At 40.8% G+C, this 22,890-nt stretch overlaps 1 protein-coding gene across 1 annotated transcript in view; it reads right to left on the reverse strand.

Annotated features, from left to right (window-relative positions):
- Positions 1-7,897: 7,897 nt before the first annotated feature.
- Positions 7,898-22,890, reverse strand: part of MICOS10 (mitochondrial contact site and cristae organizing system subunit 10) — a 32,951-nt gene continuing 17,958 nt past the window's right edge. The window contains exons 2-4 of the mRNA XM_036444315.2: positions 11,933-11,980; positions 10,814-10,923; positions 7,898-8,147 (exon numbers count right to left, since the gene is read on the reverse strand). Coding sequence (XP_036300208.1) covers positions 8,133-8,147; positions 10,814-10,923; positions 11,933-11,980 — 173 coding nt within the window. The 3' untranslated portion in view covers positions 7,898-8,132. The remainder of the gene's footprint in view (positions 8,148-10,813; positions 10,924-11,932; positions 11,981-22,890) is intronic.

Genomic DNA, 22,890 nt, shown 5'->3' on the forward strand with positions numbered 1-22,890 from the left:
ACCACAGTATATTTCCATAGAAATATTATCTACATAGAAAATGAGTATTCTCTTCAGACGTTACATCCCAGAGGCAGGTTTCTGGGAGTTATGGGGGGAGGGGCAAACTAAACCCTAGATTTTGGACTTAAGATGTCAGTATAACTCAAGGTCACACACACATATACCTATTTGGTAGCTCTGTCGTTTGGCACACGAATAGCAATGCGCATACCTACAGATCTTGGTTTCTAATTACCACTCTCCACTACAAGGAATGAGGGCTCCTCAGAGAAATGGCTGATCCTGGGGTTGAAGGAAAGCAAACACAAGAAGAGTCTGAGATGTCTGGTGCTTAAAGAATGGAGTGGACATGTCAGAAGGATATAAGCACCAGCTTGAAAAAACTCCTATTGCCGAAACCGGTTTAGCTCGGTGGATAGAGCGTCGGTCTGCGGACTGAAGGGTCCCAGGTTCGATTCCGGTCAAGGGCATGTACATTGGTTGCGGGCACATCCCCAGTGGGAGGTGTGCAGGAGGCAGCTGGTCAATGTTTCTCTCTCATCGATGTTTCTAGCTCTCTATCCCTCTCCCTTCCTGTGAAAAATCAATAAAATATATTTAAAAAAAGATCCGAGTGTGTTATTGCTCATCCAGCAAGCATTAAAAGAAAAAAAGAAAAAACTCCTATTAAAATCTTGACAATCTGCCCTAGCCGGTGTGGCTCAGTACGTCGGCCTGTGGACTAAAAGGTCCCAGGTTCGATTCCGGTAAAGGGCATGTACCTTGGTTGTGAGCACATCCCCAGTGGGGGGTGTGCAGGAGGCAGCTGATCAATGTTTCTAACTCTGTCCCTCTCCCTTCCTCTCTGTAAAAAATCAATAAAATATAGTCTTTAAAAAAATAAAAATAAAATAAAAAATCTGGACAATTTGAATAATAAACATTGACAGTAATGGCTTATAATCAGTTTAATAAAATGAAAATTCACAAGTCCACATGGATATGAATAAATGAGCAAATATTTGGGGGAGAAGGGAAAGGTCTTCCTCATAAAATGATCAGGAATAATAAATTTAGGAATCAATGCAACATTAAATCTAACGATGGTTTGATAAGGAACAGAATGTTTACAGTCTCAAAGGAATCTCCCCATAATTTACTAATTAATTACAGAGAAAAGAAATAAATGTACAGTGGAGCAACCCAACAAACACCACTTTAAGAAGTGACCGAAACCACCTCAATGTTGAGACAGATGGACACCCCAACAGCTCTGCCAACACTATAAACCTGAACTCTAATCACGAGGAAACATCAACAAACCCAAAATGAGAAACAGTCTACAAAATAACTGCCTTGTATTCTACAAAAATGTCAAGGTCAAGCCCTGGCCAGGTGGCTCGGTGAGTTGGAGCATCCTCTAGGATCCTCTGATCCCTGGTTGGAGTGCACAGGAGGCAACCCATGTTCCTTTTTCTCTCCCTTCCTTCCTCTCTCTGAAACCAGTGAACATATCCTTGGATGAGGATTAAAAAAAACAACTATCTAGTTCAAGAAAAAAGGCTGATGAATTGTTCTGGATTAAAGAAACAGATTCAACAAATACATACAATATATGACCCTGGACTGCAGAAATCAACTAGACAATATATTACTTTTTTTAATATGTTTTATTGATTTTTTTACAGAGAGGAAGTGAGAGGGATAGCATTAGAAACATTGATGAGAGAGAAACATTAATCAGCTGCCTCCAACCAAGGTACATGCCCTTGACTGGAATCAAACCTGGGACCCGTCAGTCCAAAGGCCGATGATCAATCCAGTGAGCCAAACTGGTCAGGGTGACAATATATTATTGTACTTTAACAATTTACAAAATTTGAATATGTACTGTGGATTAAATACTATTGTATCAATGTTAATTCCCTGTTTTGATAACTGTACTGTGGTTTTCCTATGTAATAAAAGGCTAATATGCAAATTAACCAAATGGCAGAACCGGTCGCTATGATGGGCACTGACCACCAGGGGGCAGATGCTCAATGCAGGGGCTCCCCTCTGGTGGTCAGTGCGCTTCCACAGGGGGAGCTCTGCTCAGCCAGAAGCCCATGGCTGGCGAGCACAGCAGCAGTGGCGGGAGTCTCTTCCGCCTCTGCAGCAGGGCTAAGGAAGTCCAACTAACAGCTTAGGCCTGCCCTAAGGGGATGTCTGACTGACTGCTTAGGCCTGTTTCCTGAGGGCTCCTGAACTGTGGGAGGGCACAGGCCAGGCTGAGGGACCCCCCTCACCCTCTAGTGCATGAATTTTGTGCACCAGGCCTCTAGTATAATATCCTTATTCTTAGAAAATATACAATGAAGTATCTATAATAATAAAAGTGTAATATGCTAATTAGACCAGACATCCCTTTGGACGACCTTCCAGATGAACCTAGGGTTGCGAGGGAAGCCTGGGTCCCAGGTGCCAGAGGGAAGCTGGTGCCGGCAGCAGGGGAAGGAAGGCCTATTTTTGCACACATTTCATGCATTGGGCCTCTAGTGTAGAAGTAAATGGAGATAATGTCTCCAACTTATTCTCAAATGGTTCAAAAACTACCACACACACACACATACATACGCACAGAACAAGAAAATAAATAAGAAAAAATGTGAACAATGGTAAATATGGGTAGAGTACAAAGGAGCTCCTTGTATTATTTTCACAACTTTTCTATAAGTGTAGGATTATATCAAAATCAAAAGTTACCAAACTATTTAACCCTTTAAAAGTAAAACATAAAGGTAGTAATTATTAGTATACATTATATAAAAGCTTTCTTTCCATTTTCTACCTAGTGGTGGATGCATTTTACTGTTGTAAATTACGTCTTAAAAAAAAAAACTAACTGCGAGTGTAAGTTTTCTTTGTTTAAATATATTTTTATTGATTTCAGAGAAGGGAGAGATAGAAACATCAATGATTAGAGAGAATCATCAATTGGTTGCCTCCTGTACCCCCATATGAGGAATAAGCCCATAACCTGGGCATGTGTCCTGACTTGGAATCAAACCCTGACTTCCTAGTTCATAGGTCAACACTCAACTACTGAGCCATACCAACAGGGCTGTATATAGTTTTTAAGTTGCATAGGTCAATAAAAATACCATGTTGCTTTACTACACTTGAAAGGATTTAGCAAAACTCATCAGTATCACTGACCTGAGGCTCTGGTTGACAATTACATTTCTAATTAATGAACACAGGAATTATTATTTTTACTTTTTAACAAATATGGCTGATTTCAAATCAGATCAACTTATTCATATCAAAGTTTTTATTCTTATCAATTTAAACACAAATAGACTCTGATCAATTTCAACTAGTTTAATCAGATTTGTGTCAAATCAGGTTTAAACTGGATCAAACCATTTTGAATGAACCTTCCCAGTTTAAACAGCTTTCCCGGCAGAAACCGGCTTGGCTCAGCGGTAGAGCGTCGGTCTGCGGACTGAAAGGTCCCAGGTTCGATTCCGGTCAAGGCCATGTACCTGGATTGCGGGCACATCTCCAGTAGGGGGTGTGCAAGAGGCAGCTGGTCAGTGTTTCTCATTGACGTTTCTAGCTATCTCTCTCCCTTCCTCTCTGTAAAAAATCAATAAAATATAATTTAAAAAAACAAACAAAAAAAAAAAAACCCAGCTTTCCCCAATATAGCAGTCTGGGTTCTGGAATCAGTAAAAATCCCTCCTGGATCACTTCTTAGCTGGTTTGTTCCTGAGCCAAGTTTATTTATCCTTTCACAATCTCTCTCTTGATCTATAAGATGAATAGTACTTCTCTCATAGGATTGTTGTAAAAAATATGCACTGTGAGGTAAGTAAAGCCATAGAACAGTAACACAGTATGTACCCAATAAATTCTAATTATTATTATATATTTATTTGAAGTCATCAAATTAAGTTCTGCCTGCCTCAAACTGGCTAGACGAGGAATAAAGATGACTTGACTGACAGTTGAGAAGGAGCTCCTTTTTCTAGTCCCTATTAAAGTCTTCCTATTAAAAGTCTCACTCCCTGCCCACTCTTGAATTCCTCATAGAATTCTTGACACTACCTTCCCCCACTGCCTTCTGACTGAACTGGTAGTGAGGATGGAGCAGTTGAATACAATTATCCCGCATGCAAACGTCCAGTCAGTTTCCTGCTTCCTACCAGCCAGAGCTCCTTGACAAGTCTGGGATTCCCATTCTGCTTCTTCAGTGTCCTCTCCTTCTCCCCATTCCTGGCCTCGCAGCGAGACGGGGTGCTCAGTGTGCACCTCTTGATTTTTAGAAAGCTAAGGTGGAGTGTCTGAGGGGAGAAATCATGTGACTTCACTCATGTGTATCTTAACATAGCAGAGTGAAAACAATTGACTTTAATACTCATTTTTGAAGACACACGGAGTTTTCTAACAATTTTTAGTAGCTCATCTGAGACATCCATTTTCTCCCTCAGCTTTTGCTAATTTAGACTCTAAGAGCCAAATGGAGCCCAAAGATTATGTGTGCCCTTCGGTTCTGGAACAATCGCCTACTTACCATTAAAACCATGCACTCTGTTCAGACTCAAATAGCAACAACTTTTTAAATGCTGTGTTAGCACATGTATTTGATCTTCAAAGCCTGTAAGGTAAGAATTACTTTTTCTCCCTTTACAGATGAAAGCTTAAGGAACGCTCCCCTCCCCTCCCCCGCTACTCCCATGGTTGCATGGCAATAAATGGTGGAGTGGGAACTCAGACCCAGGTCCTCTGATTCCAAATCCTGTGTTCTTCCTGCTGCATAACCCTGCCTCAACCCCTTATTCCCGCCCGCTAGGACTTATCACGGACTCTCACACTTGTTCCACATGGAGGCTGTTCAGTGAACAGAATTTCTGCCCTGCCCCTGCCCTGGTTTGCCCAAAATCATCCTTTGGTGTCCGAGGGGAAGCGGTACTTGCAACACATTTAAGAAAAAAGTGGTGATAGCTTCCAGATGAGCTTGTTATCCTCAATTTAACATTCCTTTTGGTACTTAGAATTTCCACTTTCTCCCTTCCACCCATTTGCATTTATGTAATTAGAAAGCATGCAGCAGGAAACCGTTCGTGTCTCAGAACCACTCAGGAGGAAGGCTGTTCCAGCCCCGTGGACTCCATCCTTGTGGAACTGCTTGGAGAGTTTATTTGGACAGGTTCAAAAATAGTCCTGCAACAATACAATCAGATTGCACCACAACAAGCAAAATGTAATTATGGCTTGGTTACATAAAAAAAAATGTAAGCAGTGAGGTTTGGAAAACTTAAAGCAAAACTACATAGATTTTATCCTCCATGCCCAATCTCTGCATTTCCTGCAAGTAGGACTTCAAGGCTGCATCCTTAGATCTTTCGAAATGGATGAGAGGATGACACTCACTAAAGGAGACAACTCGATTGAGTGTGTTCGGAGGCCGTTTCTCAGAACAAAGGCATCATTCTGCATAGGGAAAATGCAGCCCGTTAAAGGCTCCCCCGTGGGTACTGGGAATGCCAAAACCATTCACCTAAATGAGTTCAAAATACATATTGTTCTGGGCCAAATTATAGTGTCAACCTCAGACTATATGTATTTATGTATGTTGGCAGAGCAGGCCTCTTTTGGGGCGCCAGTTTTATCCTCATATCCTGTGCCCAGTTGGGTTGCCATCTCTCTCTCTTTCCCCCCTTTAAACCCATGAATTTCCTTGTATTTGGTTTCAGAAGGGCAGATAAGCAGCAAAGTCAAAGTTTCACAACCCCACAAGGGAACAGGGCCCCGGAGGACTTGAATTCCTAGCGAAACTTCGAACAGAACGTATGTTTTTGCCAACAAGCTGGAACTCTCTGAGGCTGACTTGCGACGGGGGCAGGGAGTGGGGACAAGATCGAGCATTGTGCTTCGGGTCAGTCTCTGCTAAGAGCTACAAGACAGGAATACAAAGTAGTCAGAATTAAAGCAAACAGCCAATGCTTCCTTTGTCTGGCCTCTGCCCAGAAACATTCCCTCACTGAGCTCACCAGTTTCTCAAAACACTTAAGTGGCATTTCAAAGATGCTGGGCAGAGGAATTCATCCAAATAAATGCCTAAAACCTAATAACTAATGACAGAGAAGTCTGATTCCAGTATCCGTTTCCACTCCAGTCTTCTGACATGTCTAGAGAACTAGTGGGAATACTGTTTTCTGGTGTTGACTTATGGGGTGGGGTTAGGGGAGAGGGACCTCTTATTCTCCTGCCTAAATAAAAATGGAAAAATTGGGACAAAATATTAACTTGTAAAGCAAATATGAAGAAGACAAGTGTAAAGGATGAAACAGGTTGCTGGGTTTTTTTCTTTTAATTACATGGGTTGTCTTGATCATGGAGTGAAGAGGGCAACATGAAAAACAGTGGAATGGCTATAGCAAGCCATGGCCATGACTTACAGTCCTAGGCTCAGCCCTGTCTCTAGGCTATAACAGATTCAAAGAAACAAAACAGCCCAGAAGGCAGAGGAGCTTGGACAGTTTGCAGGGCAGAGGACCACTGCTGAGCATACCTTTCCGGAAAGAAGAATAAAGAATGAGGGAGGGGAAAAAGAGGGGGTATTTCTACCCTGAATCTACTCATTACAACACTTACAAGAACTGTCTGATTGATGTTCCAGAACAGGGCTCAGACACCAGGTGCACCGGTGCCCAGCCTCACCTCTGCACCTTTCCCTGCCCCACTTGCTCTGGCTGCACGGCCCCACTTGGTTCCCAAGCTCTGCCAGCACTGCGCAGGACTCAAGCCTTCACCTAGCTCCTTTCCTTTCCTTGTCTGTCAGGAACACCCAGGTCAACTTCACATCTGAGTGCACGTTATTCCCACCTCTGCCAGGCCACCCTGAGGAGACTAAGTTGTTCCTTCTTTGTCTTCACTGCACTTTATCTACAACCTCCTCTTCCAATGTCACAAGAGTTTGTCTGTCTGTCCTTCCATTGAACTCTAAGCTCCCTGAAGGCAGGGGAGTGTGTCTTGTCTTTCTATCCACCTACATCTGCTGTCTACACAGTGCCAAATTCACAGTAGTTGCTCAGTCAACATTTACAGGACGAAGAAACAGGTGGGATCACCTCTGCCCATCTTAATACTATATAATAAAGAGCTAATATGCTAATTAGACCTGAACAGCCCAATGACCTTCAGGACGACCTTCCGAATTTCGTGCACTGGGCCTCTAGTTTTATTATAAAAAGAAATAGACATGAAAGACTGAGTTCTGGGGTTCTGCATATTTTCAGAAGAAATTGCTACGACTTGTGTCCAGCCTTCCTGTTTCAAGTGAAACCAAAGGAATAAACTCACAGAAGGCATTAGAAGTGGCCCCTTTGTCCTCAAAGTTCAGCTGCCGCCTGAAAGCAAAAGTCAAACCTCAAGGTGTCCTTCCAGCCAGTGGGTATGCCATGCCCTCTCCCAAACCTCAGGCCAAAGCACCCAGAGCTAAAAACCGCTCTGTCAAGCTCCACAAAGCTGCGGAAAACTGTGCCATCACTGTGAGCCTTCAGCACAGCAGGCTGCACACCCTGCTGATGCAGCCAGCCATCTGCCCTCAGCGAGCAGGCTCAGCTGAAAAGTGCTCTGCTGGGCCCATTGGTGAGAAGAACAGACAGATAGTAAAGAGCTGCTATCATGAGGCGAGGCTTCTCAAGACATTCGTCATCTTCACCAGACAACTCAGCGGCAACCTCCAACCTCGATTTATGAGGTGGAAGCAGTTCTAAAAACTACACATTAGGAATGCACCACGGCTGTGGTTTCAGGAAGGTTCTCAGAGAGCTGGGGACCAGGCGGGCACAGCTGTTGGCAGCTCAAGTATAATCTTCCTCATGCTCAGATACAAAGGCAAAGAAATGCAGGCAATGCACTAAGCTGCCTATTTTTGTTTAATTTATTTCTTTTAAGACCACCTCCTTGCAATTTTCAGAGAGAAAATACAAAACAAGAAACAGACTTGGTTTCAAATACATAAACAGTGTGCTGGAGTTTAAAGCGCTGCTGATAACATTGTTACAGAAGAATGTCAGCTTACTCCAGGGCACTTCAGTATTCCTGAGGAATAAACATGATTTTTCTTCTCCTCCCACTGAGATGTTCTCCGGTGTGAGTCACTGCTTCTGCTCCTGGAAAGTAAGGACACTCAGGTTAGAACTGTACAGACGGCACTGTGACAACTCCCTCTAATGTGCTGCTCCAGGAAAAATGGGCCTTAAAACCTTACCACCCGGTTTGCTTTAAAACCGTCTCAAGCTCTGGCTGGGTAGCTCAGGTGGTTAGAGCATAGTCCCAATTTGCCAAGATGGGGGTTCGATCCCTGGTCAGGGCACATACAAGGATCAACCAATGAATGCATAAATAAGTAGAACAACAAATCTCTCTGTCTCTCTCTTTCTCATCAACCACCACCACCATCACAAAACAACACTAACCAAACCAACCAACCAACCAAAAACTGTCTCACAAGGGGACTGTCTACATCCTGCCCACATTCTAAAGAAAGGCTTCCCAAACTTTTAAGGAAGGAGAAAGAGAAAGGAGCAGAATAGGGCTAAACAACTGGCACTTGAATAAGTATATTCCTAAACCCATCAAAGGAATAGATGATAGATCACAGATGAGTGGAAAAATCATGGGTCCAGAATCAAACAGCCTACTAATGATGGGATCTTTGGCAAGTTTCTTAACCTCAGTAAAATTCAGATTTCTCATCTTCTGAATGAGGATAATAACATCTTGCTCACAAATCTATTGGGGGAAGGGAGGTCTAGAGAAAGAAGACAGAGCACCTAGGATGACCCACAGGGCATAACTGGCACTCAAGAAGCAATTACCACAATATGACTACATTTGAAAAGCCCTAACTTGGGACTTTACTCCTTTTTAGAGAATGGAGGATGACAACATCGAGGCACAGATTCAAGTTCAGATAATGTTTCAAGGCCATTTTGGAGCAGTACACACAAGGCTGTAAAAAATGTAACAATATTTTCCACAGTAACTTCCATCCATTAAATATATAATATGCATATAATCACCCCTGAGCCATTATCCATGGCAACTCAGTTTGGAACATTTCAAACAATTAAAAGACCTGAAGCTCCTCTCCTGTTCTTTTTGTTCTCCCCCAAATTCAGCCGTGGTGCCAACAGAGTGGAGAGCTGGGAGAAGTGGAGACTGCCTGTCGTCAGCTCTGTGCCACACAGCTGCGCCTCTTCTTATGCTGTCCCTCTGATTACCTCACCCTGGCTCTGGTGCGGAGATGGTTCATTAATATGGAGAGTGGCGAAAGGCCTGCTACTTCCTAACTGGCCAACTCTCCCTGCTCCCAGTTCTCTCTCCAAACGCACATAGGATGGTTGGTAGGCAGCAACACTGTGGGTAGGTGCTATAGAGAAAGGCGATCAAGCTGTGGTTGGGTACTGTCATTTGAGATTTGGTGACAGCTTTTGACCAGAATTGGGACATTCATTTGATCCACATTTCTCTGCTCTACTTGTTATGATGATGAAACAATGGACAAGTCAACCAACCTTCCTTGGTTGCCCTCAACTACAATAACAAACATATCTACTTATATAATACCTCACAGCTTAAAACCATATTCACATTTAATTCTCACAGCAATCCTATAGGTAGAAAGCATTGCCCTCATTTTATAGATAGAAAAGAGACTCTCAGAAATGAGTAACTCAAGACCACATAGGAAGCAAGTGACAGACCAGGACTCACACGCAGATCTCCTGGTTCTGTGCTCTTTCCACTAGCCTCCTGAGGCTGCCCAGATCACAGTGATTCTAGTTCAAGGGTAACCAAGAAAGCAGATGGTTCTACATATCAAGGGAGTGTGAAGTTCTTCATTGAAGTTTGTACTGCTATAAAGGTTATGCCTTAGTAATAAGCCTGGGGCGATTAACACATATAACAGAATCCACCATTTACTTCATTCATTTTACAATTATTTGAGTGCCTACTTTGTTCCAGGTCCTGGAGATACAACAATAAATACAGCCCTCTGTCCTTGAGCATACAGCTTCCCATGATCCTTTCACTTACCCCCCCAGGTAACCAGCCCTCTAAATGATGAGAAATGCTGCCTCAGACAGTCTTCAGGGAATGTGCCAGCTTACTTAAGCCAATACTGAAAATGATTATTTTTGGAAAGAATCTTTTAAATCTTTTGGACTTTTTTAAAACGCCGCGAGACGCGGGATAAATTGTTAAAAATCGGGACTGTCCCGCCAAAAGTGGGACGTCTGGTCACCTTACTCTTGAGGAATGTGCTATATTTTTCATCTTGTTTGCATCATTAAAGATCCATCTGTAGGCAAGGACTTTGGCAGAATATGTGGGACATGCAGTCAAGAACCTGCTTTCTTCAATAAAAAGCAGAATAATGACTGAATCCCAGAAGTCTGCAAGTTTAGTTTGAGTATGTGTGAGATGTTTTCAGGGCACACTGAAATCTTAAACAAAAGTGCTACGTACAGATATTTAACACAAATCTACTTTACTATAATGATACACTTTCAGGCAGGTTTGTCAGTTCCAGTCAGCTAACATATAAGTATAGATCTGAATGCACATATGCATCTTAAGGTTGAGGGGAGGGGAGAGACTTGAGGAACCAAAGTGGTGTCAACATCACTAAAAGCTAAAGAGCAATTGGGATCTTAGTGGTACCACATGACATGCACACTTTATTCATTATATATACTATAAAAAATTCTTCGGGGACTGAGGAGAAAACATTTTTGTTGGAAAGAAAGAGAAATATCATATCAGTACATACTTTAACATATTTTCCATGTAGAAGGTATGGAGCCTGGAAATCATGCTGACAGTTGGAGAGGGCCATTCCCAATCCCATGCCAGAACCAAAGGCTATTGGCCACATTCTTCCTAGTGAGCAGAAAAAGGAAAATCCCAACAGGGAACCATTAGGAGCAGATTCAGCTTGTTTTCTGGCTCAAATACATTTACCTAGGACTCAGTAAATATTCAGCATGCATCACACAGATTTGTCAATGTTTCATCAGCAGTCAATAAAAGGAGGAGGGAAACTATTGGTAAACTTATTAATTTACCAAGTATTTATTAAGCAGTTATGCTGCCAGGTTTGAGGTATTAATAATGGTACATGTGCATGGTATATAACTGTACAATATAAAAAGAGTAGACATACTTGAACCTTTTAACTTCTCTTTATCAGTTCTAATCATTTAAACCATTTTTTTTAACCTTAACAGAAATATTTCAGTAAGGTGCTTGAATTTTTAAAATATCTAAGATTTTTAACATATATATATATATTTTTTTTTAATTTTTTTTTTACACAGCTTCCCCGCCTCCCCTATATATTTTTATTATAGTAAGTCTTAAGGCTTACTTAAGCCAATTACTGAAAATGATTATTTCATATCAGCAACATGTGTTACTTATGATTCTATAGTTATGTATTCCCACTGTTCTTCATGGAAAGATGTCAACAGCCAAACTTCAGCTCCTCTACAGAATGAAAGGGATATAGCCTATTCTTCACTTAGAATAATTTTTGGCCTACTTGTTTTTATCACTAGCACAACCCTCATTTTCAAGTTCCTTTCAAAAAAATTTATAATTAATTAGAAATATTTGAGCATGAAGATTTGGTCAAATGACTCACTGGCATAAAGCACATTTTAAAATGATATCATATTTTAGATATCAAGCACCCTGACTCAATGCCCCAGGGGAATGCTGGAGATGCTGAACCATTTTGACCTCTTCTGAGTCCACATTCTTTGTCTAGCTACCTAAACCCATAAATGGCTGGGCCGGCAGTCATGCAGATGTGCCTTCCAGAAGTGTTCCTGCTATGTGTATGTACACTAGGACATTATGCTAGAAAGACAGCAAAAGTCATACTTACTTTTAAAGAAGGTAAGTGAGAAAACAAGTCCTAATCCAAAACCAGTACCTGCAAAGAGGGGGAGAAACATTATATCTTGTTAATAATAATTCAACAAAAATAAAATGAACATTTCATAAATGTGAACATCTATAATGATTTTTTTCATAATTTGGTATAGAGTTGATTTTTCATTTCTAACCTTCTTGTTATCAGAGGCTTTTAGCCCACAACAGGGGCTAAAAACGTTATTCTCTGTTCTGTTTACAAACGTCTTGGGTGGTGAGAGAACAAGCCAGGAAACTGTTCCTGAGGAGAGGCTCTGCACTGCTTGGGAACGCCTTCCTACTCTCTTCTGCAGGGCGCCACAGCCAGAACATCAGAAATGATGATGTCAACTGGAAGCTCCTATCACTTCAACAGTTTGAGTGAAGATGGAAAGAAGTGATCCAGAATGATCCCCTCATTTTACTCATACGGCATTTTCAATCACTATCTTTCAAAATAAAAGAACACACACAAAAATTGATCTTAATGATTTGGTAGGAAAAAATCATAAATATCTATATTTTTTATTTTTAAAATATATTTTATTGATTTTTCACAGAGAGGAAGGGAGAGGGATAGAGCGCTAGAAACATCGATGAGAGAGATACATCAAATAGTTGCCTCCTGCACAACTCCCCACCGGGGATGTGCCTGCAACCAATGTACATGCCCCTGACAGGAATAGAACCTGGGACCCTTGAGTCCGCAGGCTGACGCTCTATGCACTGAGCCAAACCAGTTCTGGCAATATCTAATTTTAAATTAAACTTCTCAGGCATCTAAGCTTGAAAAAAAGGATCAAATCCTCATTTTTTACCAGTATTTCTCAAACGTTGGTCATTCTAATGCTACGGTTGCAATTTCTGCTACATCACACACCACCTGTATAATTATTTGCTTAATTGTTCTCTTTTGAAAAATTATCAATGCATGTATTTGATTAAATAACTTTAGCCTCAACTTAAGTAACAATATTCGTATAATTATAGATTTGAGAGCTAACGACATTTTTTCCATTAAGTGTGTTAAAATGAATATAGAACCATTAAAATAAAAATATTTGTCTGTGGTACCGCTTTAGGAAAAAAATCACCTCACATTCTACTGTAGTAATACATGTCCCAAATTTTGAGATAAACTTATATGTGCCAAGGAAGAGAACCAAAATCTGTTTTTTTCCCCCTTCAGATTTGACAGTTGTCTTCGCACCTTTCAGAGCATGCTGATGCTCTTTACTTTTGTTCCATGATACAATAGAGCACCTGACTACCATCTTTACAATTAACCATTTGTAGGCCATAAGTAAGCATCTACAGGCGCAAACGGTGGGCCTTTTTAAGTTAAATTCAAAATATCATGGCAGTTAACTGATTAAACACCACATAAAAGTTCCAATTCTCATTTGCCTAAATGGTTTTCAAATTTGAATGGTTTTCAAATTCCAAGAGCTTCCTCTCTGGCTAACCATGATTTTAGGCTACCACAATGTGAACATTCAAGTACTCCTCAGTCTACCAATCTGACCCTTTCTGCTCCAAACACAGAGAACTTAATCAGAGCAAACAGGCTAACCCACATCTTTTCCCCCCCCTTCAAATATGTTTTTATTGATTTCAGAGAGAGGAGAGGAAAGGAAAGGGAGAGAGAAACATCAGTGATCAGAGAGAATCATTGATCGGCTGCCTCTGAGGATTGAGCCTGCAACCAGAGTATGTACCTCAACTGGGAACTAAACAGTGACCTCCTGGTTCATGCGTTGATGCTCAACCACTAAGCCACAATGGCCAGCCCACACTGTGTGTGTGTGTGTGTGTGTGTGTGTGTGTGTGTGTGTGTGTGTTTTCAATCCACCTATGCAACAATCCAGTTGATGTTGGCTTGAAGAAAGTATTTATGCTATTACCCGGAATGATTTCTGATAATTCTCCCCTATCATATACATGTGGCCATGATGTATGTTCCTTTCCTATGACTATATCCTACACAAACATGAATTTTAATAAAAAATTATTACTTTGTCCTGTCCAAAAGACCTTGCATTAGGTAATGATTTGGTGCCCAACTTTAATATGCAATATTTAAAAATCACTCATTTCATCACAATTTCCATGTAATTTTAAAAAATGGTAAAAAAAAAAAAAAAAAAAGTCAGTTTACAGACCACAATGATTAACATACTCAAGACCGACATAATGAGAAAGGAAAGGAACTAACATTTTAGTATTTCCAATAAATACCCAACATGTTCTTCCTTTCAAAATATTATTAAACCAAACAACCTGATAAGGTATGACGCCCCATTTTCCAGACACTGAAGTAACTTGCTCAAGGACACTGTTTAGCTAGTGGTAGAGCAGAATTGGGCCCGAGTCTGCCAGACTCCAAAGCCACTATATCCTCTATATGTCCTGACACTGAATTCCCCTCCAACATTAACCCCTAAACAATCACTACCTCCCACGGGAAACTGGAGTATCAAGATTTCTACCGCCAGTGCGGTAAGATGCAGCCAAAAACAAATTGTGCTTCCTATGCAGCAGGCCAGAACACTAGGCAACCAGGGGAGTAACAAGTCTCCACAAGGCCAAATGGGCTTGTTCAGATTCATTCCCAGACTAATCCGACCGCACATGTCACAGACACAAATCTACCTGGTAGGCATGAGTCAAGAACTTCAGAGAAATGGGAGCTATCGCGATTGATACTCCTTGGCAAGAATCTGCTGTTGCTTGATTTATAAAATGGCACAGGGCTCAATTTCAAAATGGCTTGCCTCACCCCCTTGCAGCTGGAAGATGAGTAAGACAGTAAATTGGTACTAGAAAATGAGGTAAAGGATTTGGACTGGCTTACAGATTTCAAACCAGGCAATGGGATGGGGAGGTAGGCCAGTAAAAACATAATGGCTTACAATCAGAGCTTTTGGTCTTCTCCATCTGGAAGGCAATTTTTTGGCAGAGAAATCAAAAGCCCAAAAGGAAAATATTTCAGCATTTTTCTTGTCCTTCTGACTCCATGCCTGTCTCTCCTATTTTCCCCCCAAGGAAAAAAAGCTCTCTGATGCTCAATTTTCCTAGCAGTAAACCAAGAAAGATGCTAAGCCCACTGCTAACGTATCACTCAACCACAAAGATAAGAAATGCTTCAACATCAATCAGCATAGAGTAGAAAATCTTTAATCTCTAGACTTCATTTAAGTTAAGGTATATGCCCAACCACCTAGTTTTGCAAGTATAAGGTCAAAATCATAGCAGTCTGAAACAAATTTTGCTTCCTATGCAACAGGCCAGAACACTAGGCAAAGACAGGTTGTCCTCTATGATCTGTTAAATTGAGCTGCTATGACTTCAGTTCTTAGTGATTCTCCCCTCCATTTCTATATTTTTAAGACACAAAATAGCAAGACTATCCTCTTCAGAAAAAAAAATACAAAAAATGATTTTTAAATGCCAGTGTTTTACTTGAAGTTAACTATCTCAGTTATTTAAAGAGACAAACAATGGTGGAGCTGCTGATGAGTTTTACAGGTTCAAGTTCTCACATGCTCAATTTTCTTTAAAAGGCAACATGTTGCTTCAAAGAAAGTCCCACCTGATCAGGGGACACCAACTCTGCAGCTGTTTCCACTAAAGATTGGCACCTCTACACCAGGTTTAAACTTCATTAACAATAAAACATGAAAGGTTTGCTTACAATAAAAACAAACCAACATGGAAAAGAGAAGAGCTTTTTCTGCCTTTGGCCACTTTTTTTCTGTTGTTGCATGACAAGCTCCCTTACAGGAAAAAAGCCAAAGGAAAAAGTACAAAGCATTTTTCACCTTCCCTGGAAGCAAATATTTAACTATGAAAACAGTTTATATAACTCTGCCTCCCCCCACACAAGCCTGTTCTTTTGGTCCATGCTGTCTGGAATGACAAATAACCCTAAAGCAAAGAAATGCCTGGTTATAGGTACACATCTTTCTCATGGCACAGCCCAATTATGAGGGGAAGATGAAGGGGGATGGGGGCAAAAAAAAAAAACCAAAACAAAAAACCCCCACACACACCCCACAACAGAGGAGCCTTATGGAATTGACATTAGGCAAAGAGCCCATACTCTGAAACCATTTCTTTTGGAGAGGAAAAAGAATTGGCACAAATTCTTTCAAAAAGAAATTACTCCAAATCAATCTAACCCTGCACTTTAATCCATGCTTAGTGCCCAAAAGGACATCATAAAACTGGCTAGTAGATAAACACACATTTTTAGGAAGAAGCAACTCCCTAACAGTTCATCTGATACTATTTTAATAACAAAACAACAGAGAACTCACTCCCACTAACTACATATAAAACACTGCCTTATCTTATGCCCATGTGAATTCTGTAATAAATTAAAAAGAACTAACAGAGGTATGCCAAGTGTACACGTTAAGCCACATTTTGTGTAAGAAAGAAGGGGAAATACACGTTGATGGCTATTACTGTGACATATGGATAGTTTCCAGTTAGTCAATGAAACTTTATTTAGAAAAATCTTTGCCCTCACCATGCCACATGTCATAAAGCTTTACTTCACTGCAAATAATTAGGAACCAGACATAATCAACAAGAATTAACAAGCAGTCTACATATCCCAATTGCAGTCTTGAGTAGAAATGTAGTTTGGATGTTAGTCCCTCAACAAAACAAGCCAGAGCAACACATGCTACTGCCCTATCCACTTGGTAAAAGTTGCAATTGCCAATGGACTTTCAATTAGAGGGATAATTCACTGTTTGAAGAGGCGCAGAAAAAAAACAAATTCTCTCAGAAAACATTTCTCTACAATTTCAGAGGGCAGAAAAAAATCCGCAAGTCTACCTCATTTGTCTCTTTAGTATATGTTGTTTATGTGATAATTATGATCTCACTCCAGCTCACATTTAACACTTCAAACCAAACTCCTAAATTCTTATATGTAGTTATCAATGCTAAATTTGATCTGTAGCTTTAAATTAAAATAGCAAAGCAACACCATTTTAATTTGTACAATAACATATATCTAGATGTATGAGCAGAAACTTTGCCATAGGCAACCGGCAGTTTATAAATAGAAGCTACAGGAATTACAAGCAAGTTTTTAAGATCCTAGTAGCTATGTGCCAAACAACTGTATTCTTAAATGTCTGAAAGAAAAGATACAGCTTCCAGAAAACGAAGGGCTCGCTCTCCTGCTGAGTGGAATGGCAGGAACACTGATGTTGTAGTGAGACAGGCTAAGTTCTAACCACTGCCAACTCCTGACCTGCTGGCTCTCTGACCTCTGGTCAGTGACTTAACCCCGCACAGCCTCAATGTGTCCATCTGCAGAGGGAAGACTATCTTACAGGGCTGCTGAATAAGGAAAATGTAAGGTAGATAAGCAGTGTCTAACAGAATTTAATAAGTGATAGTAAATTCTACCACCGCTTTAATAAAACTCAAAAGATGTCAAAAGTATAATATAATATAGCCTGTCCGGTGTAGCTCAGTGGTTGAGTATGGATCTATGAATCAGGAGTTTGCAGTTTGATTCCTGGTCAAGGCACATGCCCAGGTTACCAGCTCATTCCTCAATAGGAGGTGTGCAGTAGGCAGCCAATCAATGATTCTCTCTCATCACGGATGTGTCTCTCTCTCCCTCTCCCATCCTCTGAAATCAATAAAAAAATATATATTTTTGAAGGTGTATGTAATAGTTATTCCTCTATTTAAATACCAGTCAGGATCACACTGAGGGTGAGCCACAGATGGAAGTTAGATCCTTTCCCCCCTTTCTTCGCACAGTTGACTATATTTCATTGGCATTAGCAATTGTTTCTAGGAATACATCAAATTTTGACATATATTTTAAATAGGGGATTCCTTAAGACTCACTGTTGAACTAGAACACTTTGCTCTAAAATATTATAAAGATTTTCCTAGAGCTTATCTGTATTTAATAAAGCTATATTTATGCTTTGAACATGGATTACTATCAAATTGACCTATTTATAATGGAAATGTTTTCCTGTTCAATCACGTTTCTATCAACACTATTACAATCATCAAATGCACTTGTTCTGACAGAACAAACACGAATGTGCTTTTATAGAAAAGTACCCTAGGGACTGAATTTAGTCAGAACTACATTTCCAAGAAACATTCCTGATTTATGAAAGATGCTCAGGGCCCAATTTATGAGGGGGGAAACAGTTTTCAGTCAGTTCCAAGCTGTGTTACTTAATCCTTTGAGGCAAAGACAGATTGTCCCAGGTGTCCATGTGTAAATGCCAAGTCATGTGACCTAACCAAGAAAGAGCGCCAGGCCAAAGACCCAGAGATAGTAAACTAGATCTGTGTTAATCAGCTTCTCAAACATCAACATTGCTGCAGAGTAGAGAGGAAATAGATTAGGAAAGGAGCTGTTGAACAAGACCTTAACCTTCCTATGGCCATCCAGACTAGACTGAGGCTGGGAAATCTACAGGAATTTCTAGGTGGACATCAACTGCCCACATTCTGACCAGAACAAATAAACCACTCAGCAGAAAGGAGTAGACAGGGAAGGTATTACTGGAAAGCTCTGCTTCAAGAAAAGCCAAACTCACAAAAGGGTCTTTTGTAAATGGGTCTCTGGGCACCACATTTTTTTTTTTTTTTTTAATTCATTCATTTGAGGGAGAGAAAGACAGAGAGGAAGGGCAGGGGTGGGGAAAGGAGAGAGAGAGAGAGAAACATCAATTTGTTTTCCACTCATCCTTGCATTCACTGATTGATTCTTGTACATGCACTGACCAGGAATCCAGCCCACAACCCTGGTGCACTGGGAAGATGCTCCAAACAACTGAACTAAAAAGGGTCCTTTTTAAATGAGTGCAAGAGCATATGACCCTACTTTCAGAATCCTGACAGCCACACAACTTTCCAAGAATGCACAAATCAAGAAATATGTTATAAACAACAACAACAAAAGAATTGTTTCAATAAACAATAAAGGATGCATTACATTTAGTTAGGGGGGGGGTTTACTTTGGAAGTAATAACATTTATAGTGTCAGGCACTGTATATGTTTCTATACATTATTTTATTTGATCCACAGAACCACCTTTCAGGTGTATCATGATCCAGTCTTAAAGAAGAGGAAACAATGTAGAGGGGTTAAGTGACTTCCCCAAGTACACACATCTATAAAAGTCGAATTCAAACGCAGGCTGTCAGCCTCCAAAGTCATGGCTCTTTCCCATACACAGGGATAAACCTCATAGAGAAGTCAGTAGCCCTGTCTTACTGTTACATGTGATAACGAAGTATTTTTCTGGATTGCATCACTATGCATGGGTCATTTATCACTATGTTACTCTTTAGTTCCTCAAGAAAATAAAAGGAGAAACCAAGATGGCGGCATAGGGTAGACACCCAAATGCAGCCTACCACAACAAATTTGAAGTTAGAACTGGAAAATAGGGGAGGAATTTCCCTGAAGCACCGGACGGCTAGCTGAGAGGAGGCTCTGCCATCTGGGAAGGAGAGAGAAGGCGCGCCGACTCTCAGAAACTGTGAAGGTACGGAGAGCTGTGCCTGCGAAAAGACGCTGGCTTACTCCTGGTGCGCGGAGAGGAAGGGCCGGGCTGAGTTCGCTACTGGCTTACTCCTGGTGCACAGAGAGGACGGACAGCTAACGCGTGGCTGGCTTTCTTGTTCGAGAGGAAAACAGAATCACCCTATTGCTCTGATAGACGGCCCCAGACAGGGAGAAGCCAGAATGTCAGGCAGTGGACAGAGATCTCTTGGAGGTGTATGAAGCCAGAGGCCATGACTGCGGAACTTGGGGAGGAGCCGACGGGAAAACAAAGCTTGTCTACACCAACCCGAGACTCCACCCCATCCAAGCTGAGCACAGAAGCTCTCCCAGAGGCTGGCTTTCTCTAAGGAGGGACTGGCCGGAATCCAAAGCTTGTCTGTGCCTTTACCAAAGAGGTGTGCGTGACTGCAACCAATCTTCTGAAACTCACTGCGAACAGGACTTTTCTAAGGCAACACTGACAGGGAACCAAAGATTGTCTGTGCCACCCCGAGACCCCGCCCCATCCAAGCGGAGTACAGAAGCCCTCCTAGCTGAGACACTGCTGATCCTCACAGCCAATTAGCTTGGAGATCAACGCTTCCCAGTGATACCAACAATAAGCAAGGCTTAACAGCAAGACTGCACACACAGCCCACAAAGGGCTACACCAAGACTGTCCACTGCAGGTAACTGGGAAGGCTGTGCTACTGGGCTCTACCAGATCACCTAGCACACAAAGCTATTCCATCAAATCGGGGAAACAACTAAAATGCAGACAAGAAGAAGGACACAGAGGAAGGAGATGGAGGAAAAGAAAAGATTAGACATTGAGTTCAAAACTACAGTTATAAGGTTATTCAAGAATATCCTAAAAAAGGCCGATAAAATAAATGAGACCTATGAGGATATGAAAAGGGAGCAACTAGAAATAATAAGGGATCAACTAGAAATGTAGAAAACATTGTCTGAAATAAAAAAATATTAGAGTCCTAAAAACAGAATGGAAGAGCACAAGAATCAAGACAAAGATTTAGAACACAAAGTGCCAGAGGACACTCCTCCACAGAAGCAAGAAAAGAGAATCCAGAAAGTTGAAGATAGTGTAAGAAACCTCTGGGACAATTTCTAGCGAATCAACATCAGAATTATGGGGATCCCAGAAGAAGAGAGAGAGCAAGACACCAAAAGAATATTGGAAGAAATAGTGACAGAAAACTTCCCCCACCTGGGGAAAGAAATAGACTTACAAGTCCAGGAAGCCCGTAGAACCCCAAACAAAAGGAATCCAAGGAGGACCACACCAAGACACATCATAATTAAAATCCCAAGAGCAAAAGACAAAGAGAATATTAAAAGCAGCAAGAGAAAAGCAGGTAGTTACCTATAAAGGAGCACCCATACGATTGTCAGCTGATTTATCAATAGAAACCATGCAGGCCAGATGGGAATGACAAGAAATATTCAAGGTGATGAATAGCAAGAACCTACAGCCAAAAATACTCTACCCAGCAAAGCTATCACTCAGAATCGAAGGCCAGAAAAGAGCTTCACAAATTAAAAAAAGCTAAAAGAGTTCATCACCCCCAAACCAGAATTATATGAATTGCTAAAGGGGGGTATTTAGAAAGAGGAAGAAGGTAAAGATAAAAATTATGAACAACAAATACGTAACTATCAACAAGTGAATCTAAAAACCAAGGGAATTAAAAAATCTGAGGAACAATATTAACTGGTGAATATAATAGGATCAGAGGTATTGGAAGGGGAGTAGACTGACGATTCTCAGGGAAAAGGGGAGTGAGGGTGCAGGAAGAGACTGAACAAAAACTGTGCACCTATGGATGAGGACAATGGGGGGTGGGGAAAGGACAGAGGGTGGGGTGGGAACCTGGTGGAGGGGAGCAATTGGGTGGGCGGGAGAGGAACACATTTGTAATAATCTGAACAATAAAGATTTATTTTAAAAAAATAAAAGACACCACAGATATTTGACTTATCAGGAGTGGTAACAAAAACCTGAAATTACTTAGAAGCAATGAGAAAGTCAACAAATGAAGCCAGGAAATAACTTCCCTGTGCACTAACTGGAGATAAAATGAATCCAAATGGGCTGAGGGCTGATAAATGACTCCAAACTGCTCAAAAGGTTATTTTTGCAATTCCCTTCCCTCCCAACACCTCTAGCCCCTCCTCATCAATATCAGTAACTAGATTCTCATCTTTGTGGAAGTAAATATAAGAATCAGGGACCCTGTGTCCTATGTACACCAACACTATAGCTATTATGCTGTTGCTTATTCCTGATTCAGATGAAAACTTCAACTGAGAAAAATTCAGTATTTTCTTTCCCTTACACATTTACTTGATCAACATTTACTTGCATTTATTAAGTAGAAGGCACTGAGAATAGATGTTTCTTTACTCTTGGAGCATACCACTTTAGTACATAGTATTTATTCTTTGAAAAGTAAGCAATGTTATACAGTGGTTATACTTCAGTTATAAAGTTATATGGATTTGGGAGTAAGACAGGGTAAGCGTGATTGAGAATACTGGTTAGTTATTAGTAGTTGTATATCAGTCCTTGGGTAAATTATATAACTTTTCATATGAAAACTAAGACTACTAGCATTAACAGTGCCTATCCCTGACTGGGGACAGTGAGATGAAATAGCATAATTGTGCAGAAAGCTTGAAGAACAGTGCATTGCAGAGTCAATATCCTTGTCTTCTCCCCAAAAAATTTTTTAAAGAACAAATAGATCCCAGCTGGTGTGCTCAGTGGTTGAGGGTCAACCCATAAACCAGTAGGTTACAGTTCAATTCCCGGTCAGGGCACATGCCAAGGTTTCAGGCTTGATCCCCATTAGGGGGTGTGCAGGAGGCAGCCGATCAATGATTCTCTCTCATCATTGATGTTTCTATCTCTTCCTCTTCTTTCCTCTCTAAAATCAATAAAAATATTTTTTTAAAAAGAACAAATGAAACGTTAAATATTTACTGAGCACTGAAGGGTAAAAGAACTGGGTTCAAAAAAAAAAAAAAGAACTGGGTTCAACATGGGTCAGATATAAGTAAAACAGTTTCTTCCTTGGGGAGCTTGTGATCAAGAAAGGATAACAAGTCATGTATCTATAAAAGTGGAAATTCTTCAGGGCTTCCCTGAGGAATTCTTGGTGTCCTGAGAAAAGGACAGTGTTTTCCTAAGGTTTTTTGTTTGTTTGTTTTTAAATATATTTTATTGATTTTTTTACAGAGAGGAAGAGAGAGGGATAGAGTTAGAAACATCGATGTGAGAGAAACATCAATCAGCTGCCTCTTGCACACCCCCTACTGGGGATGTGCCCGCAACCAAGATACATGCCCTTGACCGGAATCG

Source organism: Pipistrellus kuhlii, unplaced genomic scaffold (assembly GCF_014108245.1).
Source record: "Pipistrellus kuhlii isolate mPipKuh1 unplaced genomic scaffold, mPipKuh1.p scaffold_m20_p_2, whole genome shotgun sequence".
Taxonomy (NCBI): Eukaryota; Metazoa; Chordata; class Mammalia; order Chiroptera; family Vespertilionidae; genus Pipistrellus; species Pipistrellus kuhlii.